The sequence below is a fragment of the Dipodomys merriami genome, unplaced genomic scaffold, assembly GCF_024711535.1.
Source record: "Dipodomys merriami isolate MVZ:Mamm:240054 unplaced genomic scaffold, mDipMer1.0.p SCAF_31, whole genome shotgun sequence".
NCBI classification, from domain to species: Eukaryota; Metazoa; Chordata; class Mammalia; order Rodentia; family Heteromyidae; genus Dipodomys; species Dipodomys merriami.
In genome coordinates this window covers 2,333,551-2,358,016 of record NW_027204604.1, presented here as the reverse complement: position 1 = coordinate 2,358,016, position 24,466 = coordinate 2,333,551, and the positions used below count along the sequence as shown (strand labels likewise).

At 38.5% G+C, this 24,466-nt stretch overlaps 1 protein-coding gene across 12 annotated transcripts in view; it reads right to left on the bottom strand.

The window, feature by feature from the left end:
- Positions 1-24,466, bottom strand: part of Esrrg (estrogen related receptor gamma) — a 612,729-nt gene that overhangs the window by 133,582 nt on the left and 454,681 nt on the right. For all 12 annotated transcript variants that reach the window (XM_070041493.1, XM_070041489.1, XM_070041499.1 and 9 more), the window contains one exon: positions 20,831-20,947. In XM_070041493.1, the coding sequence (XP_069897594.1) occupies positions 20,831-20,947 (117 nt within the window). The remainder of the gene's footprint in view (positions 1-20,830; positions 20,948-24,466) is intronic.

Here is a 24,466-nt window from a genome sequence, read left to right as displayed (position 1 = left end):
TCCTCACTCAGTGTCTAAGGATACCTTATTCCTCTGGTAACCTGTGGGTGCTCTTAAACCTAGGAGGATCTGTTCTTAGCACATTACAACAGTGCGAGAGCACTATTCCTGAAGGGAAAAACATTTTTTTGATATATAAAGAACTATGTGAGAAAAAGCCCAGATCCTCTAATGCATTAGTTCTGCCCCCGCCCCCTGTAAAACAAATCTCAGTGTGTTCAATTGTAATATAAAAATCTTGCATAAGCATTTTCTCCGAGGTGTTATATCAATGTGTATGCATATGAATATATATATATATAAAGGATAAAACATGTGCATTTATTATTTATATATGTGAGATGCACAGGTGCAGGCTCATATCATATGCCTATATCATGCTAAACTGGAATGAATGTGCTTGTTCTTTGTGAATGTTAGTGTCTTGTTTTTCAATAAAACTCCCCCACATGTACACAAGGAGCATGAGGGAGCTCTCTGGCTTTGACAGTGGGAGCAGGGGGAAGAGGGTTGGCATGAAGAAGCCAGGGGACAGGCAGCCAGCAGAGAACTGTCATTCTCTCACTCCCAAGGTGCCCTGAATACCACCTTAAGCAAATAAATACATGCAGAAGGTCCTGAGGCTTCTAAGGGGGGAAAGGGAGGAAGGTTGAAATTTAAATCGGATGCCCACGTTCACCTCAGTCTCTGTGTGTAAAATGTGTGTAGTATACTACCGTGTGGCTTAGCTCACTAATGTTCCTATATTAAGCAATATAAAAACATATTAAAAGATGTTACAAGGCATACATACTATCTCAGTTTTAATTGGTATCCCATGGAAATCTGGAATTTTCTCTTTCCCAATTTCAAATAATACAATCCTGGTGATGACCCATTTGAGTCAAGGACTACATGTGCCCAAAGAGCCTGTTAATGAAAGGAAATTATAATTTTGCATTTTCAAGTGTATCATACATCTATAAAGCAATGGAGGTTATCCTAAATATACCAAGGCAGATTAAATTTTAAATATAAAAGAGGGAGTGTTGAGGCAGAGTCTGGCTATGTAGCTTAGGCTGGTCTTGAACTCACAAACCTCCTGTCTCAGCCTCCTGAGTGCTAGGATTACAGGAATATGCCATCACACCCAATACAAGAGATTGATTCTTTGGAAATGTGATTTATCTTCACAAGTGAACAATTAGTGGACCTAAAAATATTGTGTAACCTTATTATCACTCCAGAATATTAATAATATTCCAGAATAAAGAAGCAAAGGAAAATAAGGATCCCCAATATGTGTATAGTTAACTTCTGGGAAAAAATGATAAAAAAATAACTAATTGAGAATCAGCAATATAGTTGACTGATTTAAGTCCATCAGTCTGGAGAGAACAAGAGCAAACCTAATAAAGAGAGCTCTCAACAGCCGGTTTTAGCAGTATCCTGTTTGTTTTAGCCTAACATTTAAATGACCAGTTTATTTGGAATTAGAGAAAAAAAGAAATGAGAGAGAGAGAGAGAGAGAGAGAGAGAGAGAGAGAGAGAGAGAGAGAGAGAGAGAGAGAGAGAGATCAAATAGAGCTGTCTCCTACATACAAAACGAATTCCCGAATCTTGAAGAATTTCATTGTCTCTGAAAGTCACTATCACCACCCGTAATCCCCTCATTAAAGCGAAAGAAAATACTGGGATGGCATTAAAATGAACTCAGACCATGTGCAGCAATCTCCTGCTCACACCACTTCCAAATGAAGGCAGGCACATTGCATAATACAGGCAGCAAGCGCTCCTGACAGGTGGATGATTTATGCTCATAGTCAGAAGAATCGGAGGGCCTGTGGAGGAGACAGCATGAGCAAGGTGGTGGCGAGACAGATGCTCTCAGTGGGCTTGCAGGGGCTGGCAGGCTCCAGCTAGTTCAGGTGCAACCTGGCCACTCTAAGTACCAAACTCCTATTGCCTAGATTCCAACACTTGGATGTGCCACTTGCAATATTCTATGCAATGTACACACTGAATACACTGTCAAATGAGGACAGGCCCTGTATACAGGCTGCATACCCCTCTTACACACACACACACACACACACACACACACACACACACACACACACACACACACACACAGCCATACTACATAGGATAAAAGAACCTGTTTTGTTGAATGATAACCATAATACAGATGTAAATATTGTGTTGTTTAAGGATCCCTGATCTGAAAACCCTTAGCCCAGGTATGGGAAGGGAAGAGTGACAAGACTACCTAACAATTGGATCAATATTAAAGATTGCACAGTGGGATTAGGAGAAACACACCTCAGCAGAAAACCGACATTCTTGTCAATTATATTAATTATTTTTCAGATACATGGCATGCTTTCATGACATTTTGTTCTGAGAAAGCATCTGAATATTTGAGAGGAAAAGGAGCAAGGGATGGACAAAAGGAGGGATTCCCAAAGGGGTGAACTGCTTTGCAATCAATCTTTAAAAATACTTTTTTGCAGAATTCCTCTCTGGGCCCCAAACAATAACAATCTGGTAAAGATTATGGTATTGGTTAAAAGGGTAGATAAACCTAATTATAGCTATTGATGACAAATTACAGCTACTCCATCTCTAACAGAAGGTATTAGCTAGCATTTTACTGCTCTGCAGTAAGTCACCGAGAGACACAATAATTCACCCCATACATCTATGTAGAACTATGTAGATTTTTTATTATTATTATTATTATTATTATTATTATTTCTCCTGCTCATCTCAGTTTCTCAAAGTCATGGAGCTTCAGACATCAATGAAAGAGACAGGCATTCAAATACAGGAGTTGTATGATCTCTTGGATGATTGTGTCTTTATTTTCAACTCCTCGATACTGGAAATGTCAAAGGTAGAACTGCCTAGGAGAATTAAAAATACAGGCATCACTTTAATTAGGTATCAGTATTCAAAGACTTGTAAATTCCCAAGAAGCCACTTTGCAAAGCAAGTTACAGTGTTTTTTGCTGGGGAAAGATGGGCAGTGGGGCTTTGCGTTCGGCAAGGCACCACTAAAAGAGAATTTTTGAGAAGAACAAAACGGAATACATTGTTAAGTAATGCAGAATGCCTGCAGACTTTACAGTTCTCCCCAGAGAAAAAACTCAAACAATTTGAAGTCTTCACAAACTGCATCCAAATCCTTTCTAACTTCATTAAGCTCCAGTACTTAAAAATCATTCATAGCAAGTACTTTAATTAGAGAGGAGTTGGTGCAAGAACAACTCTGCAGGCAGGGTGTCTATTTAGGAAGCTGACTGCCCAGGAGGGGGGTGGGGGAGCGGGACACTGATGTAACTAGGAAAGAAACACACTGGAAAACTGGTCGTTTTTTTTTTTTTTTTTTTTTCCTTCTCTGAAAGCAGAGTTAGGGTGTGAGCTGGTGAAGCAGAAAGATAGCAATTCTGGCCTCATCAGTACTCTGACCATTAAACCTTTGATATCTAGGAAGTATGATAAGGAAAGCAAGGTGTTGCTGGCTCACTCAGGAGACTAAGATCTGCAGGATAGAGGTTCAAAGTCAGCCCAGACAGTAAGTCCATGAGACTACATCTCTACCCAACCAGCAGAGTCTGGCCTCACACTTGCTCCAATAGTACAGTGCTATCCATAAGCAAGAATTACAAGGCTGGGAAGGTGGCTCAGTGGTAGATGCTTGCCTCATATGCGTGAGATGCTGGGTTTGATTCCTCAGCACCACATAAACAGAAAAAGCCTGAAGTGGCGCTGTGGTTCAAATAGTAGAGCACTAGGCTTGAGCTGAAGAGCTGAGGGACAGCATCTAGACCCAGAGTTCAAGCCCCATGACCAACAATAACAACAACAAAAGAAATACAAGTGAGACCCTGAGTTCAAACCCTGCTGCGGACTTATACTCAGTATAATTAACTAAAAAATCAATAGCAAGTATTTTGCAAAACAGAGAAATATCTAACTGCAACGTGTTAAGTCTAATTTTTTGGGGGGGTTGCTCCTCTCACTTTTCTTCCTGTGCCCCTTCCCCCCCAAATTTACCATCAATCCTTCTATTCCCATACTTAGACACAGAAACCATTGCCACAAGACTTGTAAGCACTAGATTATTCAGGTGTCATCAAGAACTCTGAAAAGCTGACATTTATTTTAGAGTTCTAGAATTAATTCTAGGGTAGAAAGCAGGTAGAGGAAGAATAGAGTGGGCAGAATTAAGAACTGTTCCTACTATCTATGTATGACCAATTCTTACACTTATATCCCTGGCTGGCTTTAAGTCAGAACTTTGGGTAAGTAAAACACACACATACACACACACACACACACACACACACACACACACACACACACACACACACACACACACACAAGCTTCAAACACTTCTCTAGAGCTTTGAACTCAAGTTATTTAGAAATTACCAACAACAAAGCAGTGTTTAGGGACCACACAACTGTACAATGTTTGAGGTCGAGGCAAAAGGATTCTCTTCATCCATGAGCCCTATACTTTTTTTTTTTATCCTGCTACAGCTGAATGAATACATTAGTATGTGCAAATCTAACACTAGACACCATAAATTACACCTTGGAGAAAGTTAGCCATGTCTGTTTGAAAAGTGATCCCAGGGATGTGAGGTCATATGCTTTAAGTCCATGACATTTTCTTGTTGCGGGCCCCCCCCATAATTCATGGAGGGTCTCTGTAATTCTGGCAGCTTATGTTGACCCTGCCTGTCACCTTCAGCTCTCCTGAGTACCAGAAGGGACTTGGGCCGGAGTCACACAGAGAATTCTGAGGACCTCTGACCTTAGCTAGGCAAGGAAAGAAAGCGAGGGAGAGACAAGCCAAGCCTGTTGTGACTGTGGCACTCAGGAAAGAAAAGACAAAGTCCCCGGAGACAATTCTTGAGACCAAACAGAACTGACTCATTTTAGGCAAAGCTGGGCATTGTCTTAAATGTGTGGGCAACAATAAAATGGTGATGGATGGTAATAACTGCTCATATTTACTCAGGACTTGTATTTGTCAGACCTTCTGCCAAGCTTTTAAAACATGTTCTCTTTTTATTCCTTTCACCAAATGCCATGGAAGAGGCCTCCATCATACATACTATCTTACGGCTCATAAAAACCTTGGCTACCCACATGAGGAAACATACTAGCAATGAGCAACTTTACAACTCTTGCTCATTCGAAAAATTCTGCCTTGTCAATAGCATGCTCTACAGAACAGCATGCTTGTAACACCATTCTAGTATGTTCCTGTCATGTTCCAATGATATGAATCCTGCAGCTTCATGGGATATCATAGTCTGTGCTACATTTTTGTGATACGAGAAGAAATCGGTGGTCATCACCATCTTCCTCCCTTTCCTTCAGCATTGAATGAATTTAATAAACCACACCGTCATGGGGGAGAAATGAAATAACAAGTAGAAGGAAAGAATAAGGTATAGGTACCTTAGCACTTTTGTAGGAGAATTTTCATCCAGGAGTTCCTCTGCTGTGTGTGTGACAGGAAGAAGGTGGGGGAAGGGGGGCTGTTTGTCACTCTGTTTGCCTACCCCATTAGCTGGTTCCCAATATGTTAATGTCTCTGGACTTCCAGGACTGTGAAGGGTTACACTGACTCCAGCGCTATCTCCTTTTGGGCTTCCAGTTAAAACAAATGCATTCACTGAGGCTGCTAGTTACTCTATCACTGCCAGGTAAATAAGAAGGGTAAGGCAGGGAGAACTTCTTGGCTCTAGAACTTTGAGAGAGGCCTGTGTCTAAACAATGTTGAAATAGAAGTAGAATAACTTGTAAAAGCTGACAGACTGGCTCTTTCCTACCTTAACAAAATTTAAATATAATTTTCTCTGCTGAAGCATATAGTAGGATAAAGATTTATAAAATAACCGAAAGACTCTGGCTCTTAAACTGTTTTTCTTAGACACATACATTTAAATTTAATTTCTGTTCTCTATTTTTTTCCTGTGCAATTGCCTCCAGATACTAGTTAACAATTTATTTATTCATTGGTTCATTCTTTTTCTTTCTTCTCTTTTTCTTTTTCCCTCTCTCCCTCCTTCTCACCCCCCCCCTCTTTCTTTCCTTCTTTCTCTTCTTCCAGAAAGGAAATTGAACTCAGACCCTCACATTCTTGCTTGGGTTTTTCATTCAAGATTGATGTGCTAGCATGTCAAACATGCCTCTACGTACAGCTTTTGAAAATAAGAGTTCTCAATGATTTTTCTACCCAGACTAGCTCTGAACCTCTTTCCTCAGATCTCAGCTTCCTGAGTAGCTGGGATTATAGGCATGAGCTTCTATGGAGACCTATAGACACATAGAAAATCATGGAGAAATGCATCTTTTTAAAAAGCCATGACTCTCACCTGTTGATGACATGGAACAAACAGATGCTACAAACAGAAAATGAGATCATCAGAGAGTGGCATTGGGTCAGTCTCTGGGGAACAAATGCTGGGCACTGGCAGATTCTCTTCTGCTGGACAATGAACCACGGTCATCTCCATAGAAAGGAGTGCCATTCATAAATACGAGTGCCCATTCATTATGCAAATCACTTCTAAGAAGTGGCAGAGATAGTCTGTACAAAAAATTTAGGAAATAATCTACTGGTTCTGCAGGGAGCAGTATTAGGGGACATAGAAAAATTTACTATATTGCATAACGTCCTTGTTTTAGAACAGCTACAACAATGAAGGATTTTGGAATTTGTAACAGCTCTGGCACCAAACCCATTGCTGGAAATAAAGACCTCCTAGCTCACAAAGGGAAGTATCACCAAACAATAGAGGCTTCTATGCGACTCAAGTAATATTTCACCTTTTGACACTGGTAAAATTAATTAAGAGGAGAACCAAAGACTTCATTAGAAATATCAGTACTACACAAGGGCATCGGATGCCATGAAGGTCACCTCACTCCTGGCTTTACTATTTCCTAGATGTCTGATCTTAGGCAAAGTATTTACATAAGTGATTTGAAATAGGTCATTCTCATTTTCACTATCATATAAATCATTTATGAAAAAGTTACTGATTTTTCTTCTCCCTTTTTAAAAAAATTTTGGTGCCAACTGGCCTTGTACTATCAGACTTGTAAATATACATTCAAAACAGTACTATTTAAAATACAATCATGTCATGGTCTCACATATATAAAGAAAAATGTGAGCATCATTCATAGATTATTGTTTTCTACAATTCACTACTTATGAGAAAAATTATTCTAATACCCATGTTGTAGAAATGTAGCTTGAAAGTATCCCAAAACTGACATTTTCAAAAAGAAAAAAGCTGTATTACATTGAACCTCTAATATTATATTAAATGTAATGAATAATTAAATTAGAAATGGACATAGTTCTCAGGCTGTTCATGTTTTGCTCCATGGAACATATTAAGTTCCATAGCAACGGGTAATGTTTCTAACTGCTATTGTTCAACAGGCACAGCACCATGAACAATATCCTCTACTATATGTATAATTTCAATCTTCATTGAATAGATAAGCCATATTCAAAGATAAAGAGACTTTGAACTTACATGTTCAATTCAAACTCCTTTGTACAACTAAAGATAATTTTAAATAAATTATTGTTTTTTTTAATAAAGGTGTTTTCTGGAGATGGCTACTAAGTAGTAACGTTTTGACTGGCCAGCTTTCCCTCCCTACACTGTCCAATATGGTGGCCACCAGCCAAGTGAGCAATTCAACTTCATAGAAGTTAAACTTCCATTGTATCAGACACATTTCAAGAGCTCAATCCTCACTCCATTTGATCCCCAAGTTTATATTCTTTATCTTTATGCTATACTTCTTGCTCTGGAAAACAGGAAGGTAAAATGCTAAGTTCTACAAAGCAATATGAATGTGCAAGTATGGTCAAATTCAGAAAGGGATAAGACCTATACAAATGTAAGTCACCGGGGGTTGTAAATGATTATCATCTTCTCATGAAGCAAAATCCCCTGAGTCATATTCATCTCTTCTTTCCTTCTTTCTCTCCCCTCTCCATGGCAAAATTTCTTATCTCTCTATTCTGCTTTTCAGATAGCAATTAAGCCACTCAAGCTAACTTTGAACTTCTGGGTTCAAGAGATCTTCCCATCTCAGCCTCTTGAATATCTGGGACTAGCAGAGACATCACTGTGCCCAGCTTCATTAGACTCACTTTTAACCCTGAGCACTTAATGGATGGAGTGGTGTAGAGCCATCCTTAAAATGAGTGAATGTTGAATAAAGGGTGAACTTACAAATGTGTCTTATCTGGATGGTAGGCAGACAGTGAGGTTATCCCTCACCTTAATTTTAACATGGTAGAAAGAATAGTCTGCATTTCTGACAAAGAGAAATATTGAAAATAAGTCACAACCATGAGGAAGAAGTCTAATTTTCCTTCCAAATATTTCAAAGTGATAAGGAAATTGGTAATAAGCCTGGCTGGGTTGGAGAAACTGCAAGGTAACTGGATTCACATATACTAATGATTAGGATAATATTGATTTTTAAAATGATAGTGTGTGTGTGTGTGTGTGTGTATGTGTGTGTGTGTGTATACCAGTCCTGGAACTTGAATTGAGGGCCTCTATACTGTCCCTGAGCTCTTTTGATCAAGGCTAGTGCTCTACTACTTGAGCCACAGCTCCCCTTAAGATCTTTTGGGAGGTTAATTGGTGATAAATGTCTCTGGAATTTTCCCGCCTAGTCTGGCTTTCAACTGTGATGCTTAGATTTCAGCCTCCTGAGTAGCTAGAATCACAGGCACGGGCCACCAGTATTCTTCTTGCTGAAGCATAGGTCTAGAATAAAAGTACCTAGGAGAGCACGGCAGGGGATACTTATGGAGCTCATATGCTTGAGAATTATCAAGTAGAAACTCTATAGCATTGTAGAGAAATCTGACTTGCAGAAGGCATTTATTTTAAGTTAAAAGGAAAAACAGGGGCAGTGGTAGTGGAGGGGAAGAAGTTTGTGTGCTCCAAAAGTTACACGTTAGGGGGAAACTTTGTGGTTATTAATTGGATAATCCCGGGGGAAGATGTGAAATAAGAGTTCAGATGACCTTGAATAAAATCCTTATTCCAGCAAAAAGCTGAGAGGTAGACCAGGTAAATGGACTTGATTTCCTAAGAGGGCACTATTCTCTTTATAAGACTAAAATGAATAGCAGAAACATGTATTATGCTAAACTTGGTGATGTAAACTATCTCATTGTTATAGGCTGCATTCCTTAAACTACCCACCTCTCTATGATATCTAAAAATTTCCATGAAACAATTCAGGCATGCTAGAGTTATGATTAAGCCATTTCTGTAGGAAAAAAAAAGACTTGGTAGATGGAAATGCAATTCTTTGGAAAATAGGAAGAGACTACAATCCCACATTTGAACAGCCTTAGACAAAGCCAGCTAAGCCAAGCGCAACTGCTGAGAAATTCACTCTTTGGATTGTGTGATGAGTTCCATTTCGTTGCAGATGGTCATCTATAAGAAAAGGTTCTCATACCAGAGGTCTCTGAAATGCTTCCTGCTTCCAACAAACGTTTCCATATTATTCACTTTTAACATCATGATTCATATCCATGTCAACTTTGGAAAGATGTCAGCTCAAGTAAGGTACAACAAGCGACTGGTGTGGAGGATCCGTTGAAACCCATCTCACTGACAATCAGACATCACTGTGCCTGGGCTGTACGGTCTTCTTGGGTAACGGTGAGTGGGAGTGGCAGGTCCCTGCTATTTGCTTGGGTAGCCACAAAGCCACACTGGCTCTCGGAAAGCACAATCTGCCACACACTTAAGTCTGGTTTGCCAGGAAGCCCAAGGATGGACTCCCCACTAGTACCATCAGGCTCAGGGAATTTGGCTAGCACCAGGCACCTCCGACTTCTGCCAGCTAATTGGCTTTGGGGAAGCCGCTGACCTACTCTCCACTGAGTGGCTTTTGTGAACCTGGAACCCAGCCTACCTCTCATCATTGATCAACCTTGGCCAAGCCAGCTGGCTTGTTCCTTTGCAGACAGTTTGCCTTAGGGAAGCTGGTTGGTGGCTCCTTAACCTAGTAAGCAAGAGAGACAGGGGCAGGAAGATATACAGACACAAAGAGACAGACAGACACAGAGAGAAAGAGATCGATATACAGAGACAAAGACAGAGACACAAAGAAAGAAACAGAGACACGGAAAGAGGGGAGAAGAGATAGGAAAATGGGGGCAGTAGGGAATGGAGAGACACAAGCACATCATAGAACAATCTCTCAAGCAATGGCCAGTGATGATTTTTGACTAAAGAGGATTTCTACATGAACAACATGATAGCTAATAAAAAATATAGATAGAATAGTACTCTACAGAGTCTTACCAAGAAAGATGACAGGAATCCAAATGAAATAAAATCACAAAACACTTTGATTAAATTGACCTTATCAAATGCTGAAAGGCTCACTTCGTTACATTTAAGTACAATGTCATAAATATCAATGCCATGTTAATATGTGTACATGTCATGACAAAGAACAAATATCTTTTGTCTGAGTCCTCCTGGCTATGGCCTTGTGGAACCTCCCTCACTACTTACTGCAGGGTCACAGACTTTCAACGTCTGAGCAAAGGTTGAAGCACCAGCCCTTCCCGTGGGCATAAAACCATTGGTGGATTTTTGTAATTCAAAAGGAGAAAAAAAATGTGCCACACATTAAATAAATGTTAGCTTCCTCTTGCAAGCTGGCAAATGGCAATAACAAATGGGAAATATCAAGTGAATTATTAACTTTTAATAATATCCCAATTAGAAAAGAAGGAGCTAAAAGGTATATTTTTAAAACTTTTGTTCTATCTCTCTGCCCTCTATAATAGGAATGCACGTAGAAATTGGTTCAGGTAAAAGAATGTGTGGTGTTACATTCAGACAGATCAGAGAGTTTACCTCATTTCAAACATAGCTGGCTATATATACATATATATATACATATATATATTCCTTAAAATCATAGCTATGTGATTGTTCTAGAAATGCAGAATACACGGTGAATATGTGGTAATTTTCCAAGCCACACAGGAATTTAATCATGGAGAAATATTTAGAGAATTCTAGTTGAATTTTCTTCTTTTTTAAAATTTTGATTGATTGATGGATTGATTGATTGTTGGTTGTGGGGCTTGAACTCTGGGCCTGGGCACTGTCCTTCAACTCTTTAGCTCAAGGTGAGCCCTCTACCACTTGAGTCACAGTACCACTTCTGGCTTTTTTCTGCTACTGTGCTAAGGAATAGAACCCAGGGCCTCATGTATGTGAGGCAAGCATTCTACTACTGAGCCAACTTCCCAGCTCTTCATTTTTCCATTTTTAAAAAGGGTAAGATTCTAGTACTCTGTGAGTGCAGAGGTAGACAGAGCTCACGTCAATGAATCAAGTTCATCCCACTCTATAAAGTCACAATGAAGAAGGAATATGTTTCTGAAGTTCATGTTCTAAGAACTAAGCCAGACAATTAAAATCATGCCACAAGACAAACATTTCCTCTATGCTCCAATTTGGATTGAAATAGAATGCCATGCAGTGTTTGCTGAAAGTGTATACCATTGAATTTCAGAAGCTGAACACCTTGAGTACCGTTGATATTTATTCACGTAGTTTGTAACTGTCACCACCAAGTTGACTGTGCCAGTAGCTCAAAGGATGAGTGCTTGCCTAGCCTATGAAAAGCCCTGGATTCAAAGTCTCACATCACAAAGACAAAACAAAACAAAAAGTGTACTCAACTTAGACACTGAAAAAAAATGGAGAAATATCCTAATATCTCTACTCCTTTTTTCTTCTGTGCAATGGGAGGATACCATAATCATAAAAATTAGCTCACAAAAATAAAATAATAAGATGAAATAATCCAACTGAAATATACAGTGTGCAGCCTAATGCATATTCAACTTTTAAGATCAGGTTATTCATCTTAGCTGCTATTCCTGACCATTCATATTTCATATGAATTCATATCAACAAAATATGAATAAAGTTGTCCTCTGGTAAGGCAGTGTCTGTACATGAAATAAGATCTTGTGTACCTTTAATACATTCCCAAGTGGCTTCATGTCAAGACAAGATTCTCAAATGAGCCACGTTTCCCCCACCCCCTTTGCTATTGCTTGGATTATAACTTGGGAGTTTTGTTTAATTCTCTGCATTAATGAGGGAGCTTCGTGGGATAAAATTACAACAGAGAGTGCATGAAATACCAGTGAGGTCAACGCAGTTCTATTAACTGTCATCTAACACAGAAATATTTCCCTTGAATACCATTAAAGCTTTCTCCTTTTCTTTGTTCTGGTTTTTGAAGGCAGTAGGAACCTAACTTTCCCTACCAATAATTTCAACCCCCCCACACCTTTTTTTTTTTTAACTTAGCATCATAATGATGTTAGATGTGAAGAAAAACTATCACCTTGGTAAATGTCTTCTTGAGAGGTTTTGTATAAAAGAGAGTTTGTGAGGATGAATTACAAAGCAGGCTCATTAAGTAAGCAAAAACAAACCCACTTGTTAGTAAATGATCTAAGTAGGTTTGTATTTTTTTTCTTAACAGAGAACTTACCTGGAAAATGCTTTAGCCTTTCGATGTTCATTTTGTTAAAATGGGAAATATCAAACAAAAGGATAATTAGACAAGAAAGTTGCTCCTCCTGATTGGGTAAACCCAGAAGATCCCCAGAGTTCTTGCTGCCATATATAAATAAAGACTCAAGCTGTCATTGCAGAAAAACAGTTCTGGAATAATTTTTTTTTCTTGATGTCCTGGGGACTAGGACAACTGATTGGCTGGATACAATGACAGCTAAATAGATAACTGTAATATCTGTTCTGTTTTACTCTCTCGCATATATATATATATATATACATATTTATATGTATATACCACACAAACACAGATGCGCACATATACACTGTCCCCTCAAAAAAAGAAATAGGGCCTGTATACCCTATGGATTGTCATGAAATGGCTCTGAATAAATAAATCTGGGGAAAAGTCCTCTAACACAGAAGAGGAGTTCCCTTTCCTCCATAGCCCCTCTGTTTCTTTCTGCCAGAGATTTCCTGTAAGTTAGCTCGGCCCCATTAATGAATAAGTGGAGGGCTTTCTATTAACATAGAGATGGGCAATTCTTGATAGCTCTAAGATTTGCCAGGCCATAGAATTTAAGCTGGGCATACAGTGGGCACTGACCTTTTCAGACACAGTTGTCTTCAACCCTTGCCATCCTGATCATGGAGTTCCTGATGCACACTGCCTACTCCAAGTCAGTGTGGCTCAAGTCTGCTCCCCTATCCCATAAAAGCATTTCTTAGGGTGAGGCACAATGGCTCATTCTAAGCCCAGCTGGAAGTTGGGAGGATTGTAGCAAAAATGTGAGACTCTGTGCAAAAATAACTAAAACGGAAAGGGTTGAGGGAGTGGCTCAAGTGGTAGAGTGTCTGTCTAGTGCTCAAACTATAAAGCTACCCTGCCACAAGAAGAAGAACAAGACAAAGAAGACGAAGATGAAGAGGAGAAGGAGGACATATACTCATCCTCTATGTCTTCAGCAGCTCCACAAAACTAAGAAGTGCGGATTCCTCAGATTACAATCCTAAGGAAAAATTTTTCCTTGCTGATGAGCAAAACTCCTACATATACTTTAGACTCCAGCCTTTTTCTTAGGTCTGTAAGTTTTACTGCTTTTCTCAGATCACCAGGATTCTTTCTCAGTTCATCTAAACACAAATGAGGATTTCAGACCACTGCTGAGACATGGGCAACTGACCCAAGTGTAGAAGAGTTATAGGCTCCTCCATGGCCAAACAATACAGATGTAGGTGGATTGGGACTATGGCACCTAATTTCCCATTTCCTTTTTATCAGCAAAGGGACACTGGGTAAGTTACTAACACGCCCGTACATTTATTATGAGCTTAATTAGAGTCTGACACCTGGAGCCCCACTTTTCTATGCTGACTGGGATTGTAACATGAAAATTAAACATTAATACCCTGTATTCTTTTTATGTTGAACAGTGACATATTTCAAATGCAGATTCTCATTCTCTGTTTTCACTTATCAAGAACATAAGGATTCAGAATTCATCAATGTTCATCAACAGTGTCTATCTGCAACTGTCATTCTTTTCTTTTTGTAGATTTTTAAGAGTGGGAGAAATATGTTCAAATAACAGAGATCACCTCTATAACAATCCCATATTTTAAAATGGTTAAGTCAAATATGAAAAACAAATATGGTGGCTAAAAAACACTTAATAATTATTTTACACATTTTATTCATTTCATTGATTCGTTTTCCGTTGAAGGTAGTATTTGGGGGTAGAGAGGGGAAGGGATGGGAAGGGGAAACAAAGGAGGAGGCAACAATGCTTGATAAGAAATTACCTTTTTCATGTAATTGTAACCTCTCTGTACAGTATTTTCACAATTAAAAACAAGAAGGAAGAAAATGCAGAAGTAAAGAAAAAGAAGGTATTTCATATTAGATTGGCTTGCTCTTCTCCTCTCCTGATGCTGTCAATATTTTTTATTTTAAAAATGTAATTATGAAACTTCAAATAAAATCTGGCCAGTAGCAATCACAACAATCTGTGATGAGATTTTAGGTGTTAATAGAAATAAAACTACACTGACTGAACTTCAATATATTGACAAGATGTGGTAGGTAGAGCAAAAGATCCTCAAATATAAGCAAACTGCAATCAATGTGTTAGCTCCCAAGCATTTAAATACCTACTAATTTTTCTACTGTTCCTTCAATGCTATGGATAACTTTGATTTAAAAAAATTATATCCTTTCTGCTTTTCTAGAAAAATTAAAATAAAATCCATTTTTTTTCAGTTTAGACAAAATTTATCATGACAGAATACAGTATCCATGTTAACTAAGCCCCAGTTCATGTTACATTTACAAATTCAATATCATCATCATATGATATTTTCATATCATATGCTAGTATAGTGTTTCTGTAGGTATGATGTCATTTTAAAATACAGTCTATATAATTTCAGGATAGAAAAAGAAATGAGAAAGAGTACAGTCCAACCGATCTCTTTTACATAAGATAATGGAGAACCTTTAAGACAAATAGACTAGTTTGAAATCAGTGCTATAAGGTATAAAAATTATAATTAAAGCCAAAGCACAATATTTTGCTAGACACCAATGGAGATCTCAATTAATACTTGAGGTTTACTAAAACTTATGTCCAACCTGTGATTTTTTTTCCCATATCTGCTCTTCTTAATCTTGCTCTTTTTCTCTTCTCCCTTCTCTTTCTCCCTTTCTTCCATTTCCTTTTCCTTTTCCGATCATGGTGTTAAATTCGCCTTTCTAATGTGAAACCACTATTTAAAAGTATACTTTATCTGCAATATTGTTGAATATTGAATATTGTTGAATATTGAATAGGTTGAATACCCTACATCTATTCTATACTCTTGTTTGGACAGTTAATGGTGAGGAGAAATTCCCATATTTCTGAACACATGATTTTCCTTTAAATTTTCACTTAAAATCTGTCACTTAAAACATACTTCAATGAAAAACAACAGAAAGCCACTTTCAAGTCATTAATACTGTCAAAGGTTAACAAATTTTCCATGTAGGGGGGTAATCCAACAAATCAATATGATATCTATCTCCAGATTCTAGATCATAGGACTCCCTGCTAATCGTGTCCTTGACCTGTGCTCACACTGAAACTCTTGCTCTTCAATAAAAATCAACAAAGAAAAACAACAATAAGCACCAGGTTAAAGCAAGCAAGTCTTGAGTTAGATCACTTGTCACAGGTTTAAGAAGTCAATCTAAGATTAAGAGTCAGATCTAGGTCCAACTCACCCCAAAGCTGGACTTTTACTGTCTCTGGGGATAGTAGCTATACTTGATCTAGTCTATGCTTTAGGCCACATAATATGGTATTAACCTGTGTGTGTGTGTGTGTGTGTGTGTGTGTGTGTGTGTGTGTGTGTGATGCTGGGGCTGGAGATAGAACACAGTGCTAGGCACATGCAAGTAAAGCATTGTTCTATATCAAGCTATTCTCTCAGGCCTCTGTCATATTTTATGTAAAGTGTGTAATAGTTTCTTTGCAAAAGCTATCAAGTATTGATATTATTTTACAGATAATGAAACTCAAGAGTTAAAGGTTAAGCATCATAGTACCTTTAGGCAAATTAAAAAAGCATACTTTCTTGGCATAAAATAATTAAACTGGCCCTCTAAGTTGCCTAATGCATTCATACTTTGATAGATGCTGGTTTGGTGCATCAGTGTAACTCTTACTCACCTCCAAGAGTGAGAGAAAAACACTTGAGTTGTCAAAGTGAAACCTATTGTGTCAATAATATCAAAACGCCCTTCGAGCCTTTGGACAATGAATTCTATACCTACATCATTATTGCTTCCATAAACCGTCTTTGTTACTGACAGAGAAAACTGAACCCGTAGGTACTGTAATAGCCTTTAAAAAACCAAGGAGGGAGAGCAAAATAAAAATAAATCTTGACCAGATTTATAGGTACACCTTGATTAGTTTTCGTTTTTCCCTTCAAATAAGCAATACCTGAAAAAAATGAAAAGGGAATGTTGAGACCAGATATCATGTAATAGATGGGTTTTGTCTGACACACAGTACAGTATAATGCTGGAAATATAATGCTGGCCCATCGTTCGTAATGTTCACCCACCAAACAGAGCAAGGAGAAAGATAAAGGGGATGTTTCAGCATAGTGAATGTTACAACTGTTTGGATTTGGACAAATCATTATTTCCTTAACTCTATGACTACAAGTTTTGTGTAATGTTATGGAATTTTGTTATCTTCTCTAATAGAACTGTTGGTTTGGTTTCTCTCTCTCTCTTTCTCTCTCTCACCTTCCCTCCTTTCTTTCTTTCCTTCTCTCTCTTGCTCTATTTCTCTCTCACACCTTCCCTCCTTTCTTTCTCTCCTTCTCTCTCTCGCTCTATTCCTTTCTCACACCTTCCCTCTTTTCTTTCTTTCCTTCTCTCTCTTGCTCTATTTCTCTCTCACACCTTCCCTCCTTTCTTTCTCTCCTTCTCTCTCTCGCTCTATTCCTTTCTCACACCTTCCCTCCTTTCTTTCTTTCCTTCTGTTTCAACTAATATATATCCATGTAGTATATATTATTTACATCATATAGTATATGATCTTAAAAATCTAAATGTTAGTTCATTTCAATACTATTTTGGTACTGGCTAATGAAGCCTAACTTACAACCATGTATTTTCACTCTATGTGATCGACAGGATGCACTTACCCATAAGCCATCTCTTCCCTTTCACACCCTCTCCTATACTCTGCTGTCTTCTCAAAGGGTTATGCTTCAATTGGCTGAGATGCCCGTCAACACAGTGAAAGAGTTATTATTCTTAACACTGTAAAGGTCTTGTCTTTCTATAAACCTCTTTTATAATGAAAACCTTCTTCATTTCCCCCAGGCAGTACTTTTCCTAGGATGCATTTGGCAAGTTGAATAAAAATACCTGCTAAAGAAAAGACGTTCCCATCAAAGCTGTTGAAACCTGATTTCATTTCAGATTCTCCAGCTAATGTTGTTTTGGGTGTTTTTTCTTGTTGTTGTTGTTGTTGTTTAAATAGATTTTGTCTGTCAATTTCCAGACCTGCGGTGCCATCATCCTGTACGGACTGCTGTGGTCAACACGGGGGTTGTAAGCCACAGATTTTATTATGAAGACTGGTAATTGAATTGAACAGGTTTACATTTGAATAGATTTACTACATCATGATCTCTGACATGCTGCATGGGACTGAACTCCCTCTACATCCATAAAGATACATTTAAGACGGTATCATACTCTCCAGGCTTAGAAAGCTAGTGTTGAGCCAGGGAAATAGTCACATATAATGGTGCATTTATATGCAGGGGGTAGTGTGATATTTCACAGCATTTTTTAAGTACGAAAGGGAAAAAAAGAGAGAGAGAATATTCCATGTTTACTCAAGACCAAAGGGGAAGGGGAGGGGAGGAGGAAGAGGGCTTAGAGAACTGACATTTCCCCATCTAAGTGGCCATAAGGAATAAAAGAAAATAAATTATTATCTGGACATATCAGCAACTGCAGTGATTCCCTTGAAAATACACCCTGTAAAGGCTTAATAACAGCAAGGACAGAGGTGTGAGTTATGAATAATTATGGTCCCATTTACGTGAACCAACAACACTTAATTACACACAGGGAACCCTCTTCATCTATTGTTACCAACTTATCAATCTTCAAATTTACTCCATTAGAAAGTACCATGGGAACAATTATTTAGAAGAAAAATACTCTTCTTGCTTTTCCTTAAACTTGGGAGAAAAATCAATTGAGTAAATGATATTAGCAAAAATCAAATTGAAGCACCAGAAAAGAAAAAATAATACTTCTGCCTTCCTGGAAATGGAGGTATGTCTCTACGTATTTTAGTGTTTTGAAAATAAAATCTCCATCTAGAACACATTCAACAAAAGTGCCCATTGATAGACTTCTCAGAACATTGAACTAAACCATGATTTTTGGAAAAAATATTGATTTCTCAAATTATAGGAGTTGGGAACTACTTTTAATTAAGCTTTTTTGAATAGGCATTAAGCTTAGTTTAAATCTCTACAGCCCAACTAGATGGTAAGTGAATAAAATGAGGGCCAAAACTTAACAATCCATCACTTTTTACATCCTGAATTATAGCTTTTTATTACCTATTCATTAATATTTATTTATTATTATACTGCTGAGGATCCTCTGTTGTGGGTTCTGTTTTGTATGTTCTTGGCTACAGGGTTTAAAGCTTTACTACCTCCAGGAAGTAATCTCTCATCCTTCCCTTAACTAAAGGAAACCTTGTTGTTTTTTGGCCTTTATTTATGTGTTGGCCTTTGTCAAGACACAGTCCTACTGGCATTTTCATATGAGTGTCTAAGCAACAAAAACAATCTGGTCTGTTTCTCCAATTAGGGTTACTTTGGCCTGGAATCATGCCTGGCTCATGAGATTCTATCAATAAATATGTAGCAAATGCTTTTGTAAGGCCAAGCCTGTTAACTATAAACAATCCAAACAATGCCACTTAAAAAGATGTCCTCCTCTTTCTTATTTTTGTTCACTAGTGTAACTTGTCACCAACTTATTGTTTCTTTCTTCTTTACACTTCTGGAATATACCACCCCAATAGTATGTCCCTACTATCTAACTCTGTCTGCCTTTCTTCTTTCTATGTCTCCCTCCTTCAGACAGACAGACAGACAGATAGATTCATATTACTAGAATATTGGGAAATTTTTGCTTGACACAGTAGCCAATGCTTTAATGCTTTAATTATAAAGTTACAGAACTCAAACAGGGTACAACAGTGCCTGCCTTCCAAGCATGAGGCTGAGGTTAACCCTGTTATACCACAATAAAATTGTTTAAAACTTTGAAACTAACTTTAAGGGTCTCTGTTTGTTCGTGCCTGGCTAAAGAAGAGGTGACAAGAACTGGAGATGTCTTCTGTGTTCCTACTAGACAAACAGGGATGTTCAAGATAGAAAGTCTCATGAGTATAAGCTGGTCCACTCATCCTTCTGTAAATGGTGACAGTAGAAAAAAGGAAGTCTTCAAACAAGCATAAGCAGGGAAAATAATATGATCCAGTGATATCACATGCAACCGAAGCTTTGGTTCCACTTGGTAAATTTGTATTCTGATCAACATGAATTTAGAATTTCAAAAAGAGTCTCCAGTAACAATAAAATATACCACCTAATAAGCTCAATCTCAAGAACAAAGCCCATTTCTATGATGCTATAGATGATATGTCTTTAAATACTAATGGACACAATCTCTTTCAAACTTTAATCACCACATTTCACTTTGTTTCTTTATAAAAACTCTATTAATTTTAAACTCTGGTAAATTTTCTGAGACTAGAGAAACAAAGTAAAAATGCAGTATGTTCAATACACATCTATAAAATATATCATGTACAAAGACATATGAAAATACTTAAAACCTAAATGGTAGGCCTTTTAAAGACAGTGGAGGAGGGAAACATGTCCCTATTCCCAAGTTGAAATATCACTCTTGCTAAACACGCTGAAATGTACAAGCATTTTAGGACCTTTGTCATGTGTAGAATACTTGAGTGACCACTAGAACTGATGAGTTCAATTCTTGGCTTACCTGTTATCAAGTATGTTAGTAAATGTGTTATTAACCATGTAATTAACATGATTAATAATTATGTAAAGTGGGGCAATTGCTTAATTCACTGTTAATAGTTCGTGTTGTTCTTATTATCCCCAAATGGGAGTAAATAGGGAAGCAATTTTAGTATTGTACTCTAAGCTCCTTATACTAGAAATTAATCCCCAAAGACTACTTGAAGGCCAAGATTAGTTAGGGGGGAAAAAGATTTCTCTGCGAATATAGCAATCAGAAGAAAATCAGTAACATTAGGAGTTACTTGGTTTGTCTTCATCTTCTTCTTTCTGTGAATTGCAATGATCAAAAGACCCAGACTATCAAGCATACCTGATGGTTTCAGCTGCATACCAGATGCATTGTCCTACCTTGTCCCTTCTGGATGATGTCAAGCCCGTAGCCAGGAGGTCCCAGAAAGCTCAGGCACAAAGAAGTCGTATTCTGCCAATCTGATTCGATGTCCTTACTGATACCCCCTCTTTTTATGGTTTTTATAAAATCAGTGAAACTCCCCCACCCACCGAAACCCCTAAACCCCAAATGTAAAACACAGGGATCCCCATCCCCCAAACAAACCCCTTACCTTCTTTCAGCATGCCCACTTTTAGGCACTTCATGAAGCGGCATGCCTGACAGGATTTACGTCTGCGCTTTGTGATTTCACATTCATTCGTGGCAGGGCAGCTATATTCTATATTACCTACAACAGAGTTCAAAGAAAAGAAGCAGTTAGGACTCACAGCTGCTGGGAAATATTAGTATCCCAAGGAAATTGTCAGCTCTGCCATTCCTGCCCTACCTCCACTTCCCCAAAACATCTCGTGAGATTCATCAAAAGTGTGAGAAATGTCACAAAGCTGATATTTGTACTTCCACATGAAGAAAATGAGTGACACAAGAGAAGCCTGTACTGATGCTCTTCAAAAGATTAATTAGGTTTTTTGTGATTGGAATCTATGTTGCAATTTCTTTTGATTCCTAAATCCTAAATCCTCTGGATGACTGCAAGGACTGAAAAAACAAACAATCACTAAGACATGCCCATTCATACAAAGTGTGCTCTTCTAGATTCTTAGGGTCCAAAAGAAATCAAGTTCATTAAGAAAATGTAGAAAGATGGATGGATAGGTAGATAGATAGATGATAGATAGATATGCAGACACAGAAATATATGCACTAAAGCTGAGTGGTGGTGGTTCACATCTGTATTCCTAGCTACTCAGGAGGCTGAGATCTGAGGATGAAAGTTTGAAGCTAGTCTGGCTAGAAAAGTCCATGAGACTCTCATCAACAATTAGCCAACAAAAAGATGGAAGGGGAGGTGTGGTTCAACGGGTAGAGCCTTGTGCTGGTGGCTCACGCCTGTAATCCTAGCTATTCAGGAAGCTGAGATCTGAGGATAGTGGTTCAAAGACAGAAAACTGGAAGTGGTGCTGTGGTGCAAGTGGTAAAGTGCTCACCTTGAGCTGAAGAGCTAAGGGACAGCGCCCAGGCCCAGAGTTCAAGCCCCACCACCAACCAAAAAAAAAAAAAAAAGTCTAGCAAGTGTGTGAGGTCCTACCATGTCCTTATACCTGCACAAAAATTAAATATAAGCACAGAAAATGGATTCTTGTCCTCAGTCCTGGGTATCTTTTGGTGCTCTGGGCTTCCTGTCTTTACTACCCGGAATGACATATCACAATGAGAAACAAAGTTAATGCAAGACTTTATGATAAGTCCCTAGTGGGAGGGGCAGAGAGTCCATAATTGTAACTGTAAGACTTTCCAGAGCATCTCAACACATGTCTCCACTCTGCAAAGGATGATGCTGACAGCAGTGGCGATAACCATGGTTACCTTCTTTCCCACCCTGATCCAGTTCATTACATCATTTGCATAAATAATTCCAAACATTCAAGTTCCACGAAAATGTTCTAAATAAATGTAGACTGCTATCAAGTTGGTTTGCTTTTTGCTTTCCTTTTGTGCCAGTCCTGGGGTTTGAATTCAAGATCTGAGCACTGTCTCTGAACATTTTGTCTTCAAGGCTGATGCTCTACCACTTGAACCACAGAGCATTTCCTGCTTTTTGGTGGTTAATTGGAAATAAGAGTCTCCTGGACTTTCCAGTCTGGGCTGGCTTTGAATCCTTATCCTCAAATCTCAGCCTCCTGAATAGGTAGGATTAGAGGCCAGAGCCACAGTTGCCAGGCCTTCAGTTATATTTTAATATTAGGCTTTATATTATTTATACCAGTACCTCCATATTTGAAATGATAAACCAGTAACCAGAAGAAAATCCAAACTTTAAATGCTTCTCAGGTGGAGACTACACAATTATTTGGGATGCGCTGAAGACTGACTGTAGCTTTGTAAAGCAGCTACCTTTAAAATAAAGCCCCTCTCTCCTATCGGCTCTGTCACACAATGCTTGAAGGTCCTTTCACTACTTCCTAACCCTTTCCCCTTGTGATTAAGTGCATTAGTATCTTAATGAAAATGCATTCTCTTTATTGCCCTCTTGGGAGAAGGGAGGTCATCACACCAAATGCATAAATTGTCATCAGAGACGGTCCAAGCATAATTGCAATTTTACTGCTCCTGTTTGTAATACCCAGGGTCCGTTCAAGTCCCCAGAAACATGCGCAGATTCTAGTAATTAGCATAGAGGCTGCCTGGGACCACAGCATTGATGAAATATTTCAGAGTTAATCACACATTGTAAACACTGATTTATATTGACTACCTTTCTCCAGACTGATGTCTCCTCATTAAATATCACATTAGTGGATTGCAGGGTTGTACAAAGACCGGACTACTCAGCAACTGCTAATTCAACAGGAAGTAATACCTAGCCACCACTTAGAGCTTCTGAAAATTGGTTAAGTATGCATGACTTTGAAGGAAAAAAATCTCTGCATAATAACTGGACATAAGCCTATGAAAACTTTGACTAAATTTGCATTCTAATTCATGGTATTTACAATAATAGCAACTACCTTTTTTTTTTTTTAAATATTCCCATGAGGCCAAGCTGGCCTTGAACTCTATGTATCCTTAGTTTCTCTCTAACCCATGATCTTCCTATATCAGCCTCCTGAGTACTAGAATGACAGGAATGTTCCACCAAGCCTAGCTTATAAAAGCTCCATGTATGTGTATGTGTATGTGTGTGTATGGTGTATGGGGTGTGTGTGTGTGTGTGTGTGTGTGTGTGTGTGTGTGTGTGTGTGTGTGTGTGCGTGCTGGTCCTGGGGTTTGAATTCAAGGCATCTCTGGCTGTCCTTGAGCTTTTCTGCTAAAGACTAATGCTGTACCACCTGAGCCACAGTTCCACTTCCGTTTGGGGTGGTTAATTGGACATCATAGTCTCTCCGACTTTTCTGCCTGGGGTAGCTTTGAATCACAAGTCTCAGATCTTGGCTTTCTGCACAGCTAGGATTACAGGCCTGAGGTACCAGCACTCTTTTTAATAAGAGCCTAACTAACTCCAGTGATATTAATGGCATCAGTAGAAGCATCTTGCTTTCTCAGAAATATCACTAATCTTACATGTGTAGAAAACCAAGAACAAGGTGAAGGAACTGGACTGTGGCCATGACTGAAAATAAGAGGATTTTGAATTTGTTAAATGAGGCAGTCTTCACAGACACCTATGTAAGACATTTTTTAAAAGAATATCTAAAGTAAAAAAAAAAAAAGGGCTGGAGGTATGATTCAAGTTGTAGAGTGCCTGCCCAATAATCACAAAGCCTCGAGTTCAAACCTTAGGACCACCAAAAAGAAAAAGAAAAAGATATTGCTAATAATTTTCTAAGGAGTTATCAATGATCTAATATACTAATAACACTTTCTGTGATATTTTCAGTTTTATAAAAAAGAAACACAGCATTTGTTCTTTTTTTGTGTATGTCAGTTGTGGCGCCTGAACTCTGGGCCTGGGCACTGTCCCTCAGCTCTTCAGCTCAAGGCTAACGCTCTACCACTTGAGCCACAGCACCACTTCCGGCTTTTTTCTGCTTATGTGGTGCTGAGGAATCGAACCCAGGGCCTCATGCATGCAAGGCAAGTGCTCTACCACTGAGTCATCTTCCCCAGCATTTGTTCTTTTAAGAAGGACAGCAGGGCCTTGCATGCAACAAACCAACCAAAACAAAACAAAAGGAGGATGGCCTCATTTGCATAATGAACTAAAGAAAGAAAATTAATATAGGTCAAAGAGCATGCTTTCTCTTCA